At 45.6% G+C, this 24,360-nt stretch overlaps 3 protein-coding genes across 5 annotated transcripts; all 3 read left to right on the forward strand.

Moving 5' to 3' along the window:
• The first annotated feature begins 114 nt into the window (after positions 1-114).
• Positions 115-6,237, forward strand: mtmr2 (myotubularin related protein 2). 2 transcript variants are annotated; one of them, XM_062453367.1, is made up of 16 exons: positions 115-370; positions 632-734; positions 853-876; positions 959-1,022; positions 1,104-1,198; positions 1,319-1,423; positions 1,533-1,637; positions 1,744-1,827; positions 1,941-2,090; positions 2,218-2,406; positions 2,572-2,757; positions 2,860-3,066; positions 3,319-3,411; positions 3,503-3,616; positions 3,756-3,932; positions 4,319-6,237. In XM_062453367.1, the coding sequence occupies exons 1-16, from the start codon at positions 291-293 to the stop codon at positions 4,481-4,483; spliced, it is 1,941 nt and encodes a 646-aa protein (XP_062309351.1). In that variant the 5' UTR covers positions 115-290; the 3' UTR covers positions 4,484-6,237. The 2 variants fall into 2 exon arrangements, with proteins under 2 accessions (XP_062309351.1, XP_062309353.1); XM_062453369.1 differs by lacking the exon at positions 853-876.
• A 175-nt stretch (positions 6,238-6,412) lies between these two features.
• fam76b (family with sequence similarity 76 member B) lies at positions 6,413-11,852 on the forward strand. Of its 2 annotated transcripts, none has more exons than XM_062453445.1 (10): positions 6,413-6,905; positions 7,517-7,581; positions 7,779-7,833; positions 7,959-8,114; positions 8,240-8,418; positions 8,623-8,673; positions 8,878-8,955; positions 9,350-9,482; positions 9,591-9,692; positions 9,813-11,852. In XM_062453445.1, the coding sequence occupies exons 1-10, from the start codon at positions 6,819-6,821 to the stop codon at positions 9,900-9,902; spliced, it is 996 nt and encodes a 331-aa protein (XP_062309429.1). In that variant the 5' UTR covers positions 6,413-6,818; the 3' UTR covers positions 9,903-11,852. The 2 variants fall into 2 exon arrangements, with proteins under 2 accessions (XP_062309429.1, XP_062309428.1); XM_062453444.1 differs by having other exon boundaries at positions 6,414-6,905; positions 9,347-9,482; positions 9,813-11,851.
• Positions 11,853-14,671: 2,819 nt separating this feature from the next.
• sesn3 (sestrin 3) lies at positions 14,672-24,356 on the forward strand. The gene is made up of 10 exons (XM_062453379.1): positions 14,672-14,988; positions 18,156-18,221; positions 18,553-18,753; positions 19,749-19,931; positions 20,049-20,288; positions 20,405-20,552; positions 20,917-21,035; positions 21,145-21,335; positions 21,464-21,608; positions 22,571-24,356. The coding sequence occupies exons 1-10, from the start codon at positions 14,908-14,910 to the stop codon at positions 22,655-22,657; spliced, it is 1,461 nt and encodes a 486-aa protein (XP_062309363.1). The 5' UTR covers positions 14,672-14,907; the 3' UTR covers positions 22,658-24,356.
• The last annotated feature ends 4 nt before the right edge of the window (positions 24,357-24,360 follow it).

Consider the following 24,360-nt stretch of genomic DNA (forward strand, 5'->3'; position numbering starts at 1 on the left):
AACTTAATTTTGACTTAGGAAAATTATGAAAATGCCAAGTAACGGTTGAGGAACGACGCATAAAGTAACCGACAGAGGGCACTACCCAGTAACAACACAGTCCAAACCACTCCCTTTCATTATTAGTGAGGAACTCTGGGAAAACATGGCTGCTTCCTGCACTTACCTCGTATCTAACTTCCACAAACCCGTAGGACAGAATTAATAAACCCGCTTTCTGTGATCTTGTCATTCCCCGAACACAACTTTGATTGATACAAGTCACGTCAAAACGTTGTCAATAGCTAGCCATGGAGAAGAGAGGCAGCGTCGACAGTCTTGGCTCTAAGCAATCTTCTTCTAGACAGCCAAGTGTGGATTCATTGTCCAGGTAGGACACGGCTTAATTCCGCATTATCTTCAGACTACTTTACTAGCTCGTTAGAAGGTAGTGCTAGCGTGCTAGCTAACAACACTAACTCGTCTGCCTTGCACTCTGTTTTTGGGATAATAATTCGACTCTATAAGTTATCGAGCTAGATAAATGACACATTTGATGAAACAGACATCCATCCACAGACTTTTACAAGCAGTAGCTACGTGATGCAAGGTGTTGTCATGTTACTGACTCGTCAATGTTCTTTGTTGACAGCACCTCAACCTCTCGTTCAGATCGGTCCTCTCAAACCAAGCCTCCTTCTTCGGCAATGTCTTCAGACTCGGTCTCCACTTCAGAGTTCTCCCCTGAGTTGCGGGTGGGTAGCATCAGGATAGTAACACATTAGACATGTAGCTGGAGTCACAACACAATACTGTCCGTTTTAAAATGTGATTAAGCAGTTCTAAGGCTTGCATACTTCTTGATCTTTTTAGGGAAAGCCCATAGCTGTTGCAAAGGTATGTAACTCATTCTCTTTTTGAACGAGATCGATGGCTAATTCGTAAAATCGAGTGTGATATTTCAACTCTTGTTTTATAGGTTCTCAGGGATGCAAGTAAAGAGGAACCACAATTACTGCCAAAAGAGACTGTACAACACATGAGTAGGTGGTCAGGTGTTGAGTAATAGTTTTCTGGTGTGCTGCTAAAACGTGGAATTTATTATTTATTGCTCTTATCTTCAGCCAAAGACGTCACCTACATCTGCCCTTTCATCGGAGCACTAAGGGGAATGCTGACAGTCACCAACTATAGACTTTTCTTCAAATGCATGGATAGGGTATGTTTGGTTGACCACGGTTGACTTTCTCCGGTCATGTTCGACAGCGTGAATTCACATTCATGATCAATTTGCCGAAGCGTGTCCCTTATCTTCTGTGTCATCCCTCTTGGAGCTTAGGAGCCAGCGTTTCTGCTCGACCTGCCCCTGGGAGTAGTGAGCCGCGTGGAAAAGATTGGAGGGGCTTCGAGTCGTGGTGAGGTCTCCTATGGACTGGTGTGCAAGGTGAGTCCCAGCACTGGGAATGAAACAGGTCTGCTACAGTTTACCGTTTGGTCGAAAGAGTTTGAAATATAACGGCAGGACTTCATCTCCCCCCCCCCCCCGCGCTCAGGATCTTCGAAATCTGCGGTTTGCGCACAAGCAGACGGAAGACTCGCTCAGGAAGTCTATTTTTGAGGTCCTGATGAAATTTGCCTTTCCTGTTTCCAATGGACTGGTGAGTGAGTCACTACAAGTCTCTGCCAATCTGTTGCCATGAGGGCATTTCTGACATCCAAACCAACTAACCCGCTATGTTACTCTCACTCCCTCTGTCCCACCAGCCAATATTTGCCTTTGAGTACGGACAGGTCTTTCCAGAAAACGGCTGGAAGGTGTATGATGCTCAATCGGAATACAAGAGACAGGTACACAAGATCTAAACCAATAGTAAATGACCTTACTGCAGTTCAGACTTAAGCTAGTGGAGATGTCTTGATGGTTACTGACATGGAAGAGTGTGTGTGTGTTCGGCGGTCAGGGTTTGCCTAACGAGAGCTGGAGGATGACCAAAGTGAACGATCACTACGAGGTGTGTGACACCTACCCGTCGACCCTGGTGGTCCCGGTCCACATCCCTGACGAGGAGCTGAAGAGGGTGTCCGGCTTCAGAGCCAAGGGCCGCATCCCTGTAAGCTCCCTCGCGACCTAATCTCACCCCAATCCCCCCCACCCTCCTATCGGTGTACTGCGACTCCCCATCCCCACCCCCAAGTATGAGGTACTGTCTTAGCGAGCGTCTGTGGTGCCGCGCGCAGGTTCTGTCCTGGATCCACCCAGAGACCCAGGCCACGGTGACCCGCTGCAGCCAGCCCATGGTGGGTGTCAACGGCAAGCGCAGCAAGGAGGACGAGAAGTACCTCCAGGCCATCATGGATGCCAACGCCCAGTCCCACAAGCTCTTCATCTTCGACGCCAGGCCCAGCGTCAACGCAGCTGCTAACAAGGCGAGCTCGCAACGCACCTGCCGCAATGTACTGCGGTTCCTCACGCGGATTGGTTTTGCTGCGTAAACTACTATTTCCCTGGACTTTTTTTTTTAAACGTTTATTTTATTATTATATAGATCTTTTTGTTTTTCGAATTATAATGGAATTGTCTGTCTGCCTCAGATGAAAGGGGGTGGGTATGAGAGTGAGGATGCCTATCAGAATGCCGAGCTGGTCTTCCTGGACATCCATAACATCCATGTGATGCGCGAGTCATTACGCAAGCTTAAGGAGGTGGTTTACCCCAATATCGAGGAATCTCATTGGCTCTCCAACCTCGAGTCCACTCATTGGCTGGAGCATATCAAGGTGAAGATAGTCCTCCCAACAAGAACATGCGTAAAATGGATTAAAGTGCTCTCAAGATGACGTGGAGCCAGCCAGTGTTGACCTGTGTGTTGTTCTGTGTAGCTGATCCTGGCAGGGGCACTGCGTATCGCAGACAAGGTGGAGTCTGGGAAGACCTCGGTGGTGGTGCACTGCAGCGACGGCTGGGACCGCACGGCCCAGCTCACCTCCCTGGCCATGCTGATGCTGGACGGACACTACCGCACCATCCGGGGCTTCGAGGTGCTGCTGGAGAAGGAGTGGCTGAGCTTCGGACACCGTTTCCAGCTGGTAAACGCACCCTCTCTGCCCCCCCCCCAGACCATGGATGTTCCACACACTCCATACACCAACCCGCAACGGTAGAATGACTGCTAGGAATGACCAGCAACATTTGGAATGTTTCCCAATTTTCTGACATTGGCATGTGAGTCTGCCATGGTTCCTGGCAGTTTCGAACTTCCTGTTTTTTTTGGTTTGCTGTAAAGCCACTCCAGTCACATGATTTCCTGTGCCCTTCCTCCCCTCCTTCTCTCCTTGTAGAGGCTGGGCCACGGGGACAAGAACCACACAGATGCAGACCGCTCTCCTGTGTTCCTCCAGTTCATCGACTGCGTGTGGCAGATGACGCGGCAGGTGTGCAACAGCAGGGGGCGCTAATGTGTCATCGACCTCTCTTCCTGTGTTGTCACCCGCGGGTTGTAATTTCCCCTTTTGCTGTCTGAAGTTCCCTGCAGCTTTCGAGTTCAACGAGTACTTCCTGGTCACCATCCTAGACCACCTGTACAGCTGCCTGTTTGGGACATTCCTGTGCAACAGTGAACAGCAGAGGGTCAAAGAGGTATGCACGCCCTCTGCAGTTTCGCAGAATAACTGCCCCCTAATGTAATTTCCCATTTGTACACAAATCAGAACTTTATGCTTCAAAGTTAGCAACGTTGCCCAGGCTACAGCGTACATTCCACCTTTTGTTTTGGCAGGAAATTCCCAAGAAGACTGTGTCTCTGTGGTCCTACATCAACAGCCAGCTGGAGGATTTCACCAACCCTCTGTACGTGAACTACTCCAACCACGTGCTGTTCCCTGTGGTCAGCATGCGCCACCTGGAGCTGTGGGTGGGCTACTACATCCGCTGGAACCCTCGCATGAGGCCACAGGTCAGCAGAAACCACCTCATTGTCGTCCTAGGAGGAACGATGGGAGTCAGGTGGCTGAGCGGTTAGGGAATCAGGCTAGTAATCTGAAGGTTGCCGGTTCGATTCCTGGCCGTGCAAAATGACGTTGTGTCCTTGGGCAAGGCACTTCACCCTACTTGCCACGGGGGAATGTCCCTGTACTTACTGTAAGTCGCTGTGGATAAGAGCGTCTGCTAAGTAACTAAATGTAAATGTAACGATGCTAAGAGTGGTCTTACACTTGGTACTAGCCGTAATTGTGTGGTAGGAATCAACAGCTCAGACCGAAACGCCCGCTTCTCAATGATTGATCCTGGGTTGAGTTTTCCGTTTGGTCTCAGTGTTTCTCTCCCGGTCCCTTGTCTCAGGAGCCTGTGCACCAGCGATACAAGGAGCTGCTTGCCAAGCGGGCGGAGCTTCAGAAGAGGGTGGAGGAGCTGCAGCGAGAAGTGACCAATCGCTCGGCCTCCTCTTCCTCCGAGAGGGCGGGGTCTCCAACCCGCTCCATTACTCCGGTGCAGACCTTCGTTTGACACGAGTGAACCAGCGGATGGTGGGTGGGTAGAGTACCTTAAAGGTAGGGGGGTCCCATCTCAAGATGGTGCCAGATTCACAACCAGTAGACCGCACTGTAGAAGGTCTGTCTGGTTTGGTTTGTGTTTAGGATGAAACACTGCTATAGGAATCCATCACCAAGTGTCTGTAGAATCAGAGTTTTGGCTAGGCTGCATCTCTCTGCTACTCCCAAAGCTGAGTTCTGGAAGGGTCTGCACTACATAGAGCTGGCTGTCTGTCTCAGACCACCTCACTATAGCCATACTCTACTGCACTGACCCCCTATGGGGGCCACAAAGATTACATGCAAACTTAGTACTATTAGAAAAATAGAAACAAGCACTCTCAAACACCAATTATGCTTTTCAGCATATATGCCTTTCTGCTTATTCAGTATTCATGCATTTGTTTATTTAAAGTTAGGGACACTAATAGATAGTTGGTAAGTTCAAGACGATATTGAAACACTCATTCCTTTTGTTGTGACGAGCCATGTTAGCCACCAAGCATTAAAACGTACGCTGAGCTTTTAAGTTTGTGTCTACTTAACATATCTGTAACAAATTTTGTTTTGAGGTCACTTGAGGTGACTTGACCAAAAATGGCTCTAGAAAATGCCGGATTCTTTCTTTTTTACTTGATGGTGTGAACGCTTTTAGGATTCCGCTCATTTTCTTTACTAATAGATTGCAAAGCCTTGGTTTAGGATTCTTTACATATAATTTTTTTGTAATTAATTGTCCTTTTGGCCTTACTTGAAAATGTATACTCGAGCACTAACATAAATATATGAATAACTAACTCAAATGCAAGGGAGAAAGAAATGTGATGAACGTTTGCTGAGCTGGTGCAAGGATTTGTTAATGTGGTGTAGATTGTGTTAAAAGGTAGTAGTATGAATGTACTTGGGAAACATTGCCTCGTTTTGTTCATACATATGTTGTCTGGAATTGTTACATTTTAGACTGTCCACTATTTTTGACTACAGTGTGCTTTGTAGGAGTTTTTAAATGGTTGTTCGATAAGTGCTACTTACTTTGTAATCCTTCAGTTGAATGTTTATTGGGGCTTCCATTGATGTACTAGAACAAGCAGCCTATTTAGACAGATACTTAATACTACAACACAAGGTATTCATGTGTTGTTCAGAGACTCACAAACAGCATGCCTGCCTTGTACAAAATAATTTAAAACACTGGTGGGACTTCTTCTTTGTGTTGTAATTGAAACATGATGATATGGACAAAAATCACATTTCAACACAGATGGTAAAATCCTTTCTAGTTGATGTGTGCTGTTGTTAGGTTGACATGCTGTGTGTCCAAATGTGTGTGGATTCTCTGCATGTCTTAATCAAATTCTAAACAGGATGGTTGATGAAGTGGTCATTGTCTTCCAATTTTATTCACTTAATTCTTCCTGTGTCTCTCACTAATTTATAATTTCTCAACAAACTGGTTTGGCCATCTGTAGAATAATTTTGTCAAAGACTGTTTTTATTGAATCACGTTCATATTCTTTAGATTTCTAAATGTTTATGAGTAATGTTTCCATTTATTATGTAGGATTGTGTTAGATGCAGCTAGATGAAATATTATGTTCAGTCCATATTGTTATACATCAGTGCTATGTGTAAACCACAGCATAATTATGGCACTCTAATCCATAGTAGTCTACCCTACTACACCATATAAAAATATTAAAATAACATCTCCTGTATGCGTTTTTCATTTCCTGTTTCAAATTTGATTTCAACATATTTAATCATTAACAGAGTCACAAAATAAAAAAAAGCTTTAGAAATGGTCCACCCTGTTGATTGGCTGAGACGTTCGTCTACTCCCTTGTTTCAAATGTTCATCCCGCGCACGGATGAGACGTCATGACTGGCTCTTCTCTTTCTTTTGTAGTTGTTACCCACATCCGTTCCGAATGACGACGACGCTGATCCAAAAAGAAAGGGAAAACAGCTAGCTAACTACAGCTGGCTAAGAACAGTGTTAAAACTCAAATCAAATCACAACCTTTGTGGTATTTTACTAATTCTATACCAACATTTATGACTGTTCATGTGAAACTACTTTGGTTATTGAGCTAGCAGTAAGCAGTGATATGCATTGGATAGATTTAGCTGTTTATTTACCGTTAGCCTAGCTATTATAGCTTGCTAGCCAGCCACAGAGCGTATGCTACCCAGCTAACTTAGGAAGCTACCAAAGACATTGTAGTGACTAGGGGACTAACGACAGTCAGCTAGCTATCCAAGCTAGCTAGTTCATTTGTTCTTTTATTCGTGGTTTTTTCCCGGTAATAATGGCAACATCGGCCCTGTACGCCTGCACGAAGTGTAACCAGCGGTATCCTTTCGAAGAACTGTCGCAGGGGCAGCAACTGTGCAAGGTTGGGAAGTGTTTGTGGGTGCTTGCACCAACCAACTAGCCTAGGTATCTTGCCAAAAATCGGGCAAAATGAATGGCTACGTAGCAAGCTAAGTGGCTTAACAGGCGTATGCGTGGCTGCTACAGCTCTCTGTAGTACAGATGTGGAAATCCATATTTGCGTGAGGCTAGTTAGCTAGAATCGGCCAATTGGCGTACACACGATGAAATTGTCAGCCAACGTTACATTATGTAACATCTTGATCCTTTCAGCCTAGACACGCCAATGGCAGTCTAAACCTTGTTAGATAATTATATAGAACAGTGGACAGTTGCCTTGCCTGGGTGATTCTAATGGCATTGATCTTTTCTATGCCCCTTGTTTAATTAGAGGCCAATAGACAATAACTATATAGACCCTGACGTTATTGTTGGTATGGTAGTTGTTGGAGTACAGTCAAAAATTGCCACTCCTAAGAAAGTACATGTCCAACTATTTCTGCGTGTATTTCCAAATTACAACATTTATCAGTGTATTGTTCATGTTTTGTCTAAAAGTTGCCATTAAAATTAAGCAGAAGCGACACTTTATGAATCACGTTAACACTCTTTTTGTTTCTTGCGTAAATATAGGAGTGCCGCATTGCCCATCCCATTGTGAAGTGTACATACTGCAGGTCTGAGTTTCAGCAAGAGAGGTATGACATTTCTGGTGAACATTATATTGCCAAAACACAAAATTTGCATATCTAATGACTTACAATAAAAAGGTCTTCTGTGATTTTCCCGGCTGTTATTTTACTTTAAAGGCATAGGCTCATGTATTTTACATTAGTGAAACATTTCTTTTGTGGATGATGTTCTAAAGTAAGCATCGTACTTGTTCCTTCTACAGCAAAACAAACACGATTTGCAAGAAATGTGCCCAGAACGTAAAGCAGTTTGGGACGGTAATTCACTTTTCAAATTTCCGTCTACAAAGCCTTTTTTTTTTAGAACTCTAACTAACAAAATCCCATTACGTCACACACAGAGATCCCTAACTCAGTTTTCCCCCATATCTTTTCTCTTATAGCCCAAACCCTGCCAGTACTGTAACATCATCGCAGCGTTCATCGGGACAAAATGCCAGCGCTGTACCAACTCAGAGAAGAAATATGGCCCTCCACAGACCTGTGAGCAATGCAAACAGCAGTGTGCCTTTGACCGCAAGGAGGAGGGAAGGAGAAAGGTACGTGCTTCGCTTTGCACTGTGAGCTGAGCCTGGTTTTTGTATTTATTATTAACTATTAACATTGAGCTTTTGTTTCCGCTTGTCCTCTCTCCGTCTCTGGCCCCCCCCTCCCCCCGGCCCAGGTGGACGGTAAGCTGCTGTGCTGGCTCTGCACGCTGTCCTACCGCCGCGTCCTGCAGAAGACCAAGGAGCAGAGGAAGGGCTTCAGCTCCAACTCGTCCTCGCTCAACGAGAAGGACCACCACTCCAGGCAGCACCATCACCACCACCACCAACACAGACACAGCAGCTCCCACCACAAGTAGGCCCGGCCCGCCACCCCAGTCCTGCTCCCTTAACACCATTCGCAAGGCGTTTGTTGGTCTTTGCGCGTACAAAAAAACACCCCAAAACGCACATCACACTCATATCGTGGTTTTTCCCTTGTATGTAACCTAGCGGAGGGATACGTCCTCCATCCGGTTGTGGTGTTTCAGTTTGTGTGTTTGTCTCCCTTGTGGAACAGACTCAGTGGGAGCCTCAGTCCAGAGCAGGAGCAGGGACTGTGGAAGCAGAGGTGAGACACGCTCTCTCTCTCTCCCCCCCCCCTCCCTCCCACCTTTTCCTGCTCCCTGTTGACCGTTACATAGCACCTATTTGGAATGTTTGGAGGTACAGTTACGTAAGCCCCACGGTGCACTCGGGGACATGGCCGGGCGCCGTTTGAGTCTCCGTGTCTAAAGTTGTCGCTCCCTGTTGATCCCCCCCCCCCCATTCTCAGCCATAAATCCTCTTCAATCCAGAAGGAGACTCCAAAGAAGAAACCAAAACTGGAGATGAAGCCATCCAATGGGGACAGGTATGGGACGGTCTTTTGGTAAATTCCCCCCCGCACACACAGGTCAAGTCAGGCCACGCTGCCTAGACTCTTGTCACACCAACGTGTGATGTCCACGACGAGTTTGGCTGCCTTTTGTATTTGTTCCTGCTGTTTCGTTGAAGAGTGTTGACGCTTTTTCCGGACGGCCGTACCAAATCGGCTGCCGTTTGTTTAAACTGGGTCTCCTTTTCAACACGGTCCGAATGGCAGCTTTTCTGGGCAGCGCGACTAGAATGCACAGCCCTTTAACAGATTCACATCCATATGACATGTAGGTCGCCTTAGCCTGAGGTGACACAAGGTGGCCATTGTGCTCGTTCTCCCACCCTAACAACATGCATGCCTGCCTCTCTTCTGTCTCTCACATCAGTAGTTCCATCACCCAATCCATGGATTCTGGCGGAACAGACAACTTTATCCTCATCAGTCAGCTGAAGGAGGAAGTGATGTCATTAAAGAGACTCCTACAGCAGAGGGATCAGACCATTCTGGAGAAGGACCGGAAGGTAAAGCACACGCCCAGAACCGATGAGACGGCTATATATACACCCCCCAAAAACTCCTCAACGCCAGCTTGATCATGCCTCATTGATTCCTATGCCTTTCCCCCGTAGCTCACCGAGCTGAAGGCAGACTTCCAGTACCAGGAGTCCAACATGAGGGTCAAGATGAACAACATGGAGAAGGCACACAAAGAGGCCATGGAACTGTTACAGGTGAGGAAAAATAAATAAATAACAGCACGGCAGAAATGCACATTTTGGTGTTCAAACGCTCCTCCACCCCCCCCGTCAACACGTTCACTCACCCCTTCTTGTGTCTCGTCTTCCCGCCAGGCTAAAAACAGAGAGCTGATGAAACAGGTGGCCGCCCTCTCCAAGGGCAAGAAGTTTGACAGGACAGGGAGTTCACTGCTGTTGCCCTAACAACAAGTCATACCCGCCACAGTGGCTCTCAGAGACTTCATCGTTTTAGCACTGTGAAGGTCTGATGCCGTTATCCACCCCCCCCCCCCCACCAGTCCCCTTTCCACCGTTTCCTCAATTTATTGCCATCATGTTCAATCATGGTTTATCCGTCGCAGTAACCATGCTGTACATGGAAACATGTTTTCGTGTCGACCCATTGATTTTTCCCTTTTCCACCAAGGCAGTTTTAGGGCCGGTTAGAAATCGGTGCCTAATCTCAAACCTTCTTTGCATTTAAAAGGACCAGGCAAGGAAAACGAACTCCAAAGCGGAACTCTAGACCAGCTCTTAGTGGATCTAGAACTGTTCGTCAGTGGCTGTGGGCGAGATAATCGTCATCATTGCTTGATCAATCTCGAAATCTTCACCTGCGGCTGCCATGTAGGGCATTCACAAGACAAATGTAAACAAAAAAAACGTAGAGGCTAGCGGGTGCCATCACCACCCTTTTGTCTGTTTATTGTAAACAGACCATGCAAACAAGGTCTCTAATAGCTAACAAAACTAGCTAGCAGCAAATAGATTTCCCAGAACGGAGATGTATTCAGTGGAAAAGCAAATCGATGTCATGCCACTTTTGCTGCCTTATCAGATTTTAGTACCGTAGCGCAAATACATAGGGCTATCCTAACCCTGCTGTGGAACCTTCCTGCTGGTAGCATGTTCCGATGGGTAGCAAAAAATGAGCGGGCACCAATTTGCAGTAGGTTCAGCAAGCTACCCGTCAGAGCTACCCATCATGCTAGCAGCAGGTTAATGCTGCACAGCAAGGTTATGGTAAGGGGTTAGCCCTGTATTATAGTTTGCGCTACGGTAGCAAAATCTGATGCGGTAGCATAAAATGGCAGAACACCGGCACCAGCAACAGCCCAGGAGCAGAACTAGGTTTGCGTTGGTGGAAAAGGGGGGGGTGGGGGGGGGGGGGGGTGTCGGAGGACACTGGAGATGTCGGACGTGTTCTCTGTGTTTGTCAGGTGATTTTTGTCTCTGGGTGTGACTTTGGAAGCAGGAGGGGAGGGAACGCCCTCATATTTACACTGCCCGGGGGGAAACGACGACACGGTCTGCTTCTTATCTGTCGCAGAAACATCACGGTTCCACTCCATCCCGACGGATGTCATGCAATTTATTTATTCAATTGTGTTTCTTTCAATTTACTATTATGTTTACTCGCCACATACTCAGAGAGAACATCTTCCCACATTTTGGGGATTTTACAATTCGTGTATAATATTAGTTCTATTTTTCTATATGGACATGATTCTGGAAGAAGCCTCCTCTTCATTGGAGGCCCCTTCCCAACTTTAATATGTATGCAACTGTCGAAAGGGTGATCACAGCGTTGCTGGCCAGCAGGCAGTGATGTCTCGACGTCAAGTCCAAAACCAACCAATGAGAACACGGGAGATCTTTTGAAAACCAACCAATGAGAACACGGAGATCTTTTGAAATCTTGTTTTGTAGAGAGACTTGATCCTGGCTGCTCTCTTTCTCACTGTGGCGGCTGTCGCTTTGCTGTTTCTCCGTAGTGGAACGATTGTAATAATGCATGACTTACTGCCATATACAGGTTGGCATTGTGGTCTCATGTACTGTAATGTACTTTTAGACTTTTTCTCCCGCCCTTTTAAATAGTTTTTTAAGAATCACATGTAAAGGTATTACAGGGGTCAGCCTATGTATTTAAAATGTATTGCTTGTGTCAGTTTTAGTGTGTATTTGTAAGGTAAGGCTGGTTGACGATAAACACATGTAGAATATGCTTTTTAAAGAAACATCTTACACTTTACAGCTCTTTGGACCTTAAGAGCTGGTTTCATACTGTGGTGTACAAGATACCTTTTGTACTTTTTCCAAACCCAATGTTTGAAAAATATTAAATATGGTTGAAAAGGTTCTCTTGTGTGTGTTTGTTGTCGTGTCATTGGGAAGTTCTGCAAAGGCCTTTTTTTCCCTGTTGTTTATTCCCCTGGCAGTCTCCAAATAGGCCTTTAGGTGGCGCTAAAGGTACTTTCCAATGTCAAGTAAAACCGTGAGTCTCACATGTGACTGTGGTTCAGGATTTGTTGCATTTCTCACAGTTTTGAAGTGATTCACGTTATGATATTCCTGATGAAAAGGGTTATCTCTTCTGTGTAAAGCATATTATCTGGAAGTCATTCAATTTGATATGCACAAAGAAAAACAAATCGATGGGTGATGGATCAAACCGTGTAACCCAGGCAGAGATAACGTTCTATTTGATCCCATTAGGTTGTTATGTTGAGATTAGTGTCGGCAGTCAAGAATGTGGATCAATGCAGATGGAACCTTGGGTCAACACATGGAGGTTTTACTCCAAGCATCAAATATCCTTTGTTTTGTGTTGACTGTATCTTCACCCTTCCTTCATTTGGTCTCTACATACAATATATTGGTCTGAAAGAATAATCCGGAGAATTCTAGGCCATTTGAGCGCATTGTGGGAGAGTAAACCATCTATGCCAAATGACAGTCAACACCAATGAATTGGAATGGAAAAAAAATGAATTCATGTAATCAGTTGGACAGAGCCCTAAAGTTATGTAACGCTCTTAAGATGGGGTGAATGTCCAAGGGGCCAGAATGGGTGTGGCAGCCTGTTTACTGAGAGGGTGACGACCAATAAGTCTGCTCTGATTCACTGTTGCGCTCAACCTACAGTAGCATCATTGTAGACCCAGCTGATACGAGCATTGATCTGGACAAAATAAACAGCAAGATCACTTAGTATTATTTCAAAGTTGATGGTTGTCAGCTCCAAACAAGCAATGCCATGTTACAATAAGATGCACTAGAAGCACACATTTGACTGAAGTACAAGACTGCCAACAGGTAGCTTGTTGACACCCTGCTTTGGAAATCTTCAGACTAACAGGAACTACCAACGTCAGGTTGTTGAGTAATTCTTTGGTGTTGCTTTGTGTGACCCATAAACTTTTCTTCCACCTTGAAGAGCCCACCTATCAGCTAGAAACAAGCTCTGTTTACTGTGCTTTGAATGGACAATTTTTTTCTGGGTCTAAAGTGTTGCTTTTGTTTGTCCAGACAAACAATGTATATGAGGCAGATTTGTTTTTTATTCCATGGGGTTTAAGACAATCTTAAGGTTTTGCTTTTATGTACGTAATAAAAAAGAATATACAAGTCATGATTTTAACCCATATGTATTCTGACAGTCTAGAATAGATTTGATTATCTGAAGAATTCTCAAGATAAAACATTTGATAAAATATGATTTGTAATTTTAGTACAATTGTGACTACAGTTCTTTTCACAAACAACAGTATAACTAAATGAATGAGGACAATCTTATCAAGGCTTCAAACAAAATAAGGATATTCTATGAAACAGTGAATTTACATTTCAGTTCAGTGGGATGTGTCCTGCATTGACTGAGTGAGTGAATGACGATCACCATCATTGACATACTGTTGCCGTGTAATCTAATCAATCAATGATGATGATGTCACTCAGACCAAATATAGGCTGATGACAACAACAGTCAAGATTAATCCCGGGAGACAGGGATTCCTAGGACTTTGTTTGATGACTTTTGGTCTTTGACCAAAACTAGGCTATGTCTGTAGGCCAATGACATGTCTTCTGTGTAATGATATACACGAGAAGAGATCCTGTGTGTCTGGTTGCTGTGTTTAGAACTATGTGATTACTTCAGGTTTGGTGTGACATTAATAAAGTGGGATTGAGCCCAGTCACACACAATTTCCTGATTTTGAGGTGTGTACATGAGATTGATCTATGAATTCAAAAAGAATAGGGGAATACAAAATTGAAAACACAAGGGGCTTGATCTAGAAAAGATAAGTTTTTACATTTGTTTACCGTGGATTGCACCTTCCAGACTTTAAAGCAGAGACTAGTTTTGTGTTGTTTCAAAGGGGAAGTGAGAGGACATGGTGTCAACCATTACAAGAAAAACAACAGGACTGTAATTAGTCACAAGGTCAGCCTCTGCTGATATGGCTGTGTTCTTGTTGCTGGGCGAGACATACAAGAGGAGGGTGCGATGAACTGAATTCTGCGCTTGTGGTTTGGTCTGAATTTCTGCTGAGCTATTTTTCTTATCACCACAACACCGCTCCAGCGTGCTGACTCAGTGTGTGCATGTTTCTCGGCTCATCTCAACTTCAACTTGCATGGAAGGAGGACATGCATGGAAAGAACAGCTCAAAGAGAACGTTTATGATGTAAATAACCGGACCAAAGAGGGCCCACAGCATATTTTACAAGGGGCCCAACCAGCACTTCCACAGCCATGCATCCATCATGAGGCATGGTTCCTTCCTCCCGATCACGTGTTCAGGGTCTCTGGTTTAAATAAGAAAATAAATGTTGTATTCTCAAGCACTGTGTGTGATGCATGCATCTTTTATTTATAAATGATTCAGACTACAGTCACCCAAAAATTGTGAAACAACTTATCTTCTACACACACACGTTCAGATTATTGCTTAATAACATCCTAAAAACATGTTTTTCGTGACACAGACAGTGAGAATAATTGGCCTAGTTATGGTTGTATAGCCTTCTTTATTTAACCACTCTTAAAGGGGGTTCTGTTTAATGTTGTTCTTGGATCAAAAAACAACAAATGCGGGTTGTGGAAAGTTGTTGAACTAGCAAGCACACCCCTCTGCGGGCTATGGGTTTTCATTGGCTTGTGGGTGTGTCGTGCCTTCTGCGGAGCAAAGTTGGAAGTTCGCGCACCGAGGCGCTTGGCGTTGTGTGGGAAGTGAGACTGGGGAGGACGGAGCCACCGAAGACCACTCTTAAGAAAAGGCTTCGTAATTCAACAGCTTGTCGGTCTCCCCATCTCATACCCACCACCGCCACACATGCAACAACGTGGAGTACTGTATTTTTTACAGAACGCCGAGAAGCAAAGGACGGTCTTGCTTTTTCTTTTATCTCTGCTACCAACATGAGCGTCAGTCCGGACTCCTTCACCTCCCCCAACCCGTTCCACATCTGTAACATCTGTCAGAAGGTGATAAGCAAAAAGGTAGGCTATTTACAACGTTGGTAGACTATTGTGTGAGGTCTAATCATTGCTCAACAATGGCTCCCTCAGTTTTAATTCCTTATCTGTTGATCCTAGTTCTACATGGTCAATCCTAAATCCTACCCCAAAAAATACCTATTACAAATGTCATAAGGCAACATAGTTGACAAATATTAAATAATGCATTTCAATAATTGCATTACAGGATTAGGTTTAAGAAAGGATTGCAGTTATTTTCATGATAATAACATTGCTATGACTGCAACACATTATGTCTGCACAATGTTTGGCAAGGTAATAAAGAAGGCCAGTCCTTGTTTCATGGGTAAAAAGTTTCAAGAGAGCATGAATATTTCAATCAGTTTTCATGAAGTCTACTAAACATAATACTTCTTAAACGTAAATCTGTCTTCTATCTAGTTACCCCTCCCTCTCTCCCTCACTTTCTGTCTCTCTAGTGCCCTCTTTCCTTAAGAGCTATTCTTAGAGCCCATTACTCCAGTCTAGGTACATATGACCCACTTTTATATTGTGGTGGTGCCATCAAAAACTAAACAAAGAGTGGCAGCAAGACCAGTCTGTAATCTCCCTGGCAATTGACCTTTCTTATCTGAGTAGACAGTTAACTAGTTGCAATAACAATCAGGGGAATCAGGTGGCTGAGCGGTGAGGGAGTCGGGCTAGTAATCCGAAGGTTGCCAGTTCGATTCCCGGTCATGCCAACTGACGTTGTGTCCTTGGGCAAGGCACTTCACCCTACTTGCCTCGGGGGAATGTCCCTGTACTTACTGTAAGTCGCTCTGGATAAGAGCGTCTGCTAAAATGACTAAATGTAAATAACACTCTGATTTTATTCACTGAAATGTGAAGATATGGCATATTTAGTGTGCAGAAGTATAGAAGATGAAAATTTTTGGATAGGTCATGGTATGAAGTTGTATGATAGGTTCCTGGTTCATCCTAATTTGGTCTGAAGCCAGGCTGGTGGGCAGGGACTGCTGGCTTGTAAGGAATGCGTTACAGGGACCATTTGATACCCTGACAAATGTGAACCTACCTCCTGTAGTTCTATCCTTTCCTATATCTGAAAGAAAAGTTCCTTCTTGAAAATCTCAAATCAGACAAATGTGAAAACAAATGTGAATAGAGGATGTGCCTTGTCTTATTATGTGGAATAATTAGGCTGGTGATTTACCTTGGTATTTTACAAGGTTTTGCTGTACTGGTAAATCATAAACTTTAACTGCCATTCCATCTCAGGCATTCTCTCTTACAAATCCATACCCCGAACAGATATAATTTATGTTGTATGAATCTGGGGCAAACTGCAGGCTCACAACTTCAAAAACAGGTATTTGTCATCGAAAAACAAATCACACGCTCAGCATTTATGAGAGCAACAACAAGGCATAAGGGCATTCAGATTGATTATCCAGAGATTACAGGGATAATCCATCAGACATGGCTTTTTTTCTGAAGGGCTTTCAGGGATTTTCCTGACAAACATCATTAAGGACAAAATAAGGGAGTGTTTCTGGTGTCCACTGAGATTTCATTAGTGTATAATCATTGCTGCTTTAGCAGGACGGTGGCTCAAACTTTCATATAGACCCAGGTTGTACGAGATTGTTTAGTATTTACGGAATGCGTGACTTATTTGCGTTTATTAATTTGTGTTTTTGCTGGTCGCTTGTTTATTCAATCGATCAATTCTCTTCCTCCACACATAATGGGCCAGACTTACAAATAGAGAGGGAGGGGGGAGGGAGAGAAGGAGGGAGGGAGGGTGCAAGGTTAAAATAGAGAACTAGAAGGGCTGTATGACACTTACAGGTCCCCTACAGCCCAGGGATTGTCTGTCTGACCTGTCCACAGGGCTTCAACCAAATTAGCTAAATTCCCAGGAAATTGCCCGTCAGTGGACAGAGAGCACATTCAAAGGTATGTTACGTAATGAGACATATGCCACTGGAACAGAGCTACCTCTCTCTCTTTCAGATCCCTTTCTCACACACATCAGTTCACATGCACGCGCATGCGCACGCACACACACACACACACACTTTGAGCAACCTTCATACAGTACGCATGCAGATCTACGCATGCAGATCTATTCTGATCCCCTGAACTTTGGGCTCATCATTTATTGACCATCTATCTACATTAGATTTATTGTCAACCTGTTACGATGATTATAAACATTCATGCATTCTCCTTGTGCTGCCTTCGGGTCATTGTGACCCACCGTCGTGGTGCAAAAGGTGGGTCACAATGACCCGAAGGCAGCTCAAGGGTTAAATTACTGGGGCCAAACAATTATAAAGGCTTCCAACCAAGACAACCTTTGTCCATTTGGCCACGTCTGTTCTTATGATACATGCCAGCTATCACATTCATGTGTAGTCCAATGGGTCTGTTAACCTTATTGTCACTTCAGCACTTTCACTGTATTAAAACCCATAACTACTGGTCATACAGTCCAAGTTACACATTTGTACACACACACACACCCACAAACACAGAGACACAGAGAGACACAAAACCATCAATGGGAACCACAAAAGTGTTTTTTTTTCCTTTACTCTGCCCAGGCCTTGTTCTCAATGTTCCTGGGCTAATGTGTGTGCACACAGGCTGTTTGCTCATCTCAAAAGGTTACAACAGGAGTGGCTTACCTTACCTCTGAGCAAACGAACTGACGCACAACCCCCCCGGTGTTACATATCATACCACACACACCTATACACGGACTCCTTTTAACCGACCTGTTAATATTTAGTCTGCCCTGTATATCCTTGCTAATTGCGATCCGAGCTCACAAGCTCAGCCAGCATGTCTGAGAGTGCACGGGCACTGTGGATGTTGGATGTTGTTAAAGGGCACTGAGCTGATCCATCGTCTGTCTGTCTGTCTGTCTCTCTCTCTCTCTCTCTCTCTCTCTCTCTCTCTCTCTCTCTCTCTCTCTCTCTCTCTCTCTCTCTCTCTCTCTCTCTCTCTCTCTCTCCTCCCTGTGTCTCTCTCTCTTTCCTCCCTGTGTGTGTCTCTCTCTCTCTCTCTCTCTCTCTCTCTCTCTCTCTCTCTCTCTCTCTCTCTCTCTCTCTCTCTCTCTCTCTCTCTCTCTCTCCTCCCTGTGTCTCTCTCTCTCGGCCCTTCTTGTCCTGTGTCAGGAAAATGGCGTCCGTGTGCCTCGACCCTTCTCCAGTGGACCCAGTGCCTTCATTCCAAAGGAGGAGGTGAGAAAAATCCCCTTGCTCTTGGGGGGGGGTGTGGCTTTCTCTTTCTCACTCTGTTTATCCCTTTCCACGTATGTGCCATGACCCTTTAAACTCAAGCCTGCCGAGTCAGGTCCTTTTGTCATTTGAAACATGTAGCTGGAGTTACCATTTTGAATAAAAATATATGGATCGTTTTAAGCCCTATATAAGAGTCTATTGATATTCTTCTATTGATCTCAAAGCCCTTTGTCAAAACACAAAAAAAAAACATTTAAAAAATGACTATGCTTACGACTAAGGCGTTAAGTGCCCTACTAATGCATCCCACTTCCCCTCGTGCGGCCCTCAGTTCGACGAGGCGTCGACCGTCGACCCCCTCACGGAGCAGCTGCTGGCCGAAGCGTTCTCCTCCGGGGGCTGCGTGGACCACCTGACCCAGGTGATGGGACTGCACTCCCCTTACCTGGAGTCCTTCCTGCACAGCCAGTTCTACCTGCTCCGGATGGACGGACCGCTGCCGCTGCACTGCCGCCATTACATCGCCATCATGGTAAAGACAGGACCTTCCCCCATTTACATTTAGTCATTTAGCAGACGCTCTTATCCAGAGCGACTTACAGTAAGTACAAGGACATTCCCCCCCAAGGCAAGTAGGGTGAAGTGCCTTGCCCAAGGACACAACGTCATTTGGCACGGCCGGGAATTGAACCAGCGACCTTCTGATTACTAGCCCGATTCTCTAACCGCTCAGCCACCTGACATGACAGTGAACGGCACCTGACATGCCGTTCACTGTACATATGCGACTCGGCGTGCCATGGTTTGCGCTGATCCTGAGGGCGACCTCTGAAGCGTGGTGGGGGAGCGGTCAGGGGTGGGGGGGTTCAGGGGTGGGGGGGTTCAGGGGTTGCCAAGGGTTGCCCACGAAGGGGAATGTCTCACCGAGGCTGCAGAAAACGCGGCCGGCTCCCGCCCTCCTGGAAGACGAACCTCTCACGAACCACAACTCTCTGTTGACACGTTTTCCTGTCAACCAGGAAGTCTCCTCCTGTCTCTGGTGTGTGATGTTCCCCCTGCCGGGAGGGGGTTAAACTTTAGCCCAGATGCCTGGTGTCTCCGGGTTAGGTGCCGGATTGGATTTGTGTGGACTTTACGAGCAAGTGCTCCGCAGATCTTCAGCAAGCCTGCGCTTGCCTGTACGGAGGCGTACAGGACACTCAACACCTCTGTGGCGCTGTGCCAGACATTTTGCTCCCTCCCCTCCCCACCCCCACATACACATACCTCCCCCCCACCAGCACAGCTCCACGGCAACCTACCCTTCTCCCGGTGTGACCTTACCAGACCTACATTAATCTTACCACTCAGTCTCGAGGAAACCGGAGAGAGAAATGCCGTGACGCTCTTAAGTGTCTGTTGAGTTTATGGGGCAAACAAGATCATTGAAGCGCGTCATTAAATTGGATTCTGTTCAATATGGACTGTAATCGGGAGCAAGTAGTAAAAACCGTCGCAAACTCATGGTGATCTCGAACGTTTCCCCAGGCAGCAGCACGTCACCAGTGTTCCTTCCTGGTTACCCAACATGTGAGGGAGTTCTACAGGATTGGGGTGTGTCTGGACTGGCTGAAGGGCTTGCAGTACGCCCCGCAGAGATTGAGGAACCTCAACGAGATCAACAAGATCCTGGCTCATAGGCCTTGGCTGATCACCAAGGAGCACATACAGGTATGAACACACACAAACACACATGCATACCAGACAGCAGAAATATATATGATAGAAAACATGCACGCCCGCTACGCTATATAGTCTAAACTCCTTTTATTCCTATCCCTCTGGTAGAACTTGGTGAAGACAAGCGAGCACAGCTGGTCTCTAGCGGAGCTGATTCACGCCGTGGTCCTGTTGGCCCACTTCCATGCCCTGGCCAGCTTCGTGTTCGGCAGTGGCATCAACCCGGAGATGGAGCCCCAGAACGCCAACAGTTTCCAGTCCGTCTACATTAGTAACTTCTGTTCGTGTGACCTAGCCAGCGACCATCATCTGGACCGCGACGGCATCTTCAGCAGCACCAGCCCAGGGGTGAGAAGATGCCTGTGTGTGTGTGTGTGCAAGAGAGAGCGTGTGCCTGCGTTTGCGTGTGACTACACCCCAATGCCGACTACAGCCGTCTTGATCGGCCCTTCCGTGGATTTCAGAGCACCGACTCTGTCAGTGAGTTGGAGGCGCTGATGGTGAGGATGAAGAGACTGCAGGAGGAGAGAGAGGAGGACGAGGCCTCCCAGGAAGAAATGGCCACCCGCTTCGAAAAGGAGAAGAAAGAGAGCCTCCTGGTGGGGTCTGGAGGTAATGCAGACAAATCCAAACGGCTCCCAGCGCTTCCTCACAGCTAACAGCGAGGTTCTGTACAGCACTAGGGAGTCAGATGGCTGAGCGGTGAGGGAGTTGGGCTAGTAATCTGAAGGTTGCCAGTTCGATTCCCCGCCGTGCCAAAATGAAGTTGTGTCCTTGGGCAAGGCACTTCACCCTACTTGCCTCGGGGGAATGTCCCTGTACTTACTGTAAGTCGCTCTGGATAAGAGCGTCTGCTAAATGACTAAATGTAGATGTAGCACTTTGTCAGCCATCCGAGTTTACAGAACCAGGCATTCACACACACACGCGTCGACTGATATAATGATAGGCTTCGCGTATGCAATCTGTTTTACAGATTTCGAGGATGAGGTGATGCCCATATCGAAAGTGTCCCGTTTCGTGGAGGATGCCACCTTTGGATACCAAGACTTTGCCCGGCGTGGGGAGGACAACCTGCCGACGTTTAGAGCACAGGTTTGCCACATCCCTTCGCTTTCTCGCTCCCATCGCAATCGGTGCAATTGTACTGCATCGCTTAACTGTGTCCCTGTGTATGTGTGTGTGTGGGTGTGTGTGTGCATAGGATTACTCCTGGGAAGATCACGGATTCTCCCTGGTGAACAGGCTGTACTCGGACATCGGCCTCCTGCTGGACGAGAAGTTCCGAACGGCGTGCGACCTGACCTACTACAACATGGCCAGCCACGAGGACGTGGACACCACCATGCTTCGAAGGGCTCTCTTCAACTACGTCCACTGCATGTACGGCATCAGGTGAGGACCGAGCTCTCACGCGCCCTCTACGCCCCTTCCGCCTCCACGGCCGACCCTAAGGAGGCGTCGTTGGGAACGCGCGAAAGCCGTGTGGTAGCTCATCGAGCGGTGCCCCCCTCCCTCTGCAGGTATGATGACTACGACTACGGGGAGGTCAACCTGCTGTTGGAGCGCAGCCTGAAGGTTTACATCAAGACCGTGACTTGTTACCCGGAGAGGACCACGCGCCGGATGTACGACAGCTACTGGCGCCAGTTCCGCCACTCGGAGAAGGTCAGCAATCACGGAGACTCGCTTTCGGGGGGGGGGGGGGGGGGGGGGCGTTCAAGTGTCGGCTAAGAACTCGTCAGCGAGTTCACGAGTGTTCAAGGTTTCGTTGTGGAATTGGAATGTCGATAGTTCATTACATTTACATTTAGTCATTTAACAGACGCTCTTATCCAGAGCGACTTACAGTAAGTACAGGGACATTCCCCCCGAGGCAAGTAGGGTGAAGTGCCTTGCCCAAGAACACAAAGTAATTTTGCACAGCTGGGAATCGAACTGGCAACCTTCTGATTAATAGCCCGATTCCCTAACCGCTCCGCCATCTGACTCCAGTTCATTTCTTGCTTTGTCAAAAGCACACTCATCCACAGACATAAAAAAATATATACTCAATGCTGATTCGTTCCTAACTAGGCCAGAGTTGACCCACGGTGTGGGTCATGCTGCTCGCTTGTGTTTATGCAGGAGGCCTTTAGTTCATGGGTACACTAGGGCTATTGAGAAGAAGCCACAGGAAAGAAAGACCTTGGCTGTTGGGGCATGCTGTTACGGTGTTTGGCTTTTCCAGGAGAGAGGCCCCAACTGTCGGCGTTTCAGGGGCTTCAGATGAAAGAACAACATGTTATATCATGTATAACTACAGCTCAGAACAAGGAGGATCAACTTCCTTCAAGCAAATCTCAGATTAATTTACCAAGTAAACATGGCAGTTCAGTCAGTTCATGTTATTTTCGTTCTACAATAGGCTGTCAGTCTGGATCGTTTTGATTCAAATCAAGTTCAATAAAAAAATATATATATTATGAAATTGAATCGAGCTCACTTTGGAAATGTTGCTGAAGCATTGAGACTTTTGCCCGCCTGGACTGGTACATGCCTCCAGGCCCGTAAATCCAGCCCTGTTATGTAGTGTCAGTGGAGTGTGATATGTATAGTATGTTAACCCTCTCCCTGCTGTGCCCCTGCAGGTCCATGTCAACCTGCTTCTGATGGAAGCCAGAATGCAGGCAGAACTATTATACGCCCTGCGCGCCATCACCCGCTACATGACCTGACCAACCCGTCAACTGTCGACTCCGGTTTGACCGATGCCAGCCCCTGTCCTCTCCACCACACCTTCCTGACAAGTCACAACTGTCCTTGGAACAGGAAGCAGAACTGTTTGTGTGTCTGTGTCTGTCTGTGTCTGTTTCTCTCTGTCTTTCTGTATGGCATGTGCCTTTAACGTTGGCCTTTTCTAGCTAGATAGAGACACCTTTTTTAAAGTGTAGTGCAATATATTGTAGAGATTCCCCTCCAAATGACGAAATATGCTAAGATGAAAGAAATCCTGTAAAGTGTATGCAGAAATGGGCGCGATACAGGAGAGCACAAGTTTGTCTGTTCGTTCCTCCACTTAGCTACATCCCAAGCTACTCCATTCAGAGGGAGGATTTTGAATAGCCGTTAACAGTGTTAAAGAACTTTTGAATATATCACTGAATGTGTGCCTTGATTTGGGACTGTCTCTACGACATCAGAAATGAGATGATCCATTTATCTTGAGATCTGAGAGAGAATTACTTTTGTTGAGCTCTTGGATTTGTTTAAAAGTGCAATATATGTTTTCTGTTTTTTTTTAAATAGATTTATAGATTTTATAATGATCGTTCTGTAACTGAAAGGCCAGGACAGAAAACACCAACGGTCTTTTTTTTATGTGGATTAACATCATTGTCGTTAATCTGACAAATCACATGAATGAATGTTAAAGAAGTATTTCTCTGCATTGCTTACTTCATGCACCACGAAGCCCATCCTGACCTTAAAGTCTTTGTTCCATGTCTACAAATATTCCATGATGGAATGTGAACCAGGACATATTTTAAGATCTCCGAACAGGTTAATCAAATATGGCAATTGCTTTTATGATGGATCTTTAAAGACAAGCCTGTAGTGGAGTTTGTGTTTATTTTCCACATTTACCAAAGAATGTACAGAGTACGGATGATAAATCAACAATAGGAATACTTCAAATCTAAGATAAGCTAGGCGTTCTTTTTATTTGGTTTTATAATTTTAAATGTGTCACCTTGCAAGGGAAATTCTGCCGTCTTCTAAGTGTTTGAGTGACAAGCACTGGATGCTTATATCTTGTCCAGTCTACGGTTGTGAAACCATGATTCTTTTGTGAATGATTACTGCTCTTTGCACATGTGTATCTGCAAATTATGGACCCAGCTACTGATGCCTGTGTGAATCAGCTCAAGCAGATCTTTACTGTTAAAAAATATGTTGTAATTCCCAGTTAGAAAATGATTGCAATGTATTGCATACTTTCTTTCAAATGTAGACTACTGCTTATGACATTTCATTGTAATTGTGTAGCAGTCTTTCATAGCCATCACCAAGATATGATCACCTGGCTTGTGAGTTTACTTGTGTACGTAAAATGTGAAGTGTCAGAAGTATTGAATTATGTTGCCAACATAGCATATGTGAATGCTGTCATTTACTAAAAAGGTTCTTACATGTTTGTTAGTAACTTTCAGACTAAGCAGATCCACTCTAACTTAAGTCAAACATTTATGTTTCATTCATGATATGTTTTCCAATAATAGTATCATTAGAAAGTAAAAATCACCACTTGAGACAAAGTTTCACTTTTATTCTCCCAGATTTTGTCTTTGAGGATTGATAAAGTATTTAAGATTGCAATACAACCCAAATGTTCTTGTGTTTGGTTGAAATTAAAATAAAGACTGTGCAATCCCAGTTA

The sequence above is a fragment of the Osmerus eperlanus genome, chromosome 27 (genome assembly GCF_963692335.1).
Source record: "Osmerus eperlanus chromosome 27, fOsmEpe2.1, whole genome shotgun sequence".
Lineage (NCBI taxonomy): Eukaryota > Metazoa > Chordata > Actinopteri > Osmeriformes > Osmeridae > Osmerus > Osmerus eperlanus.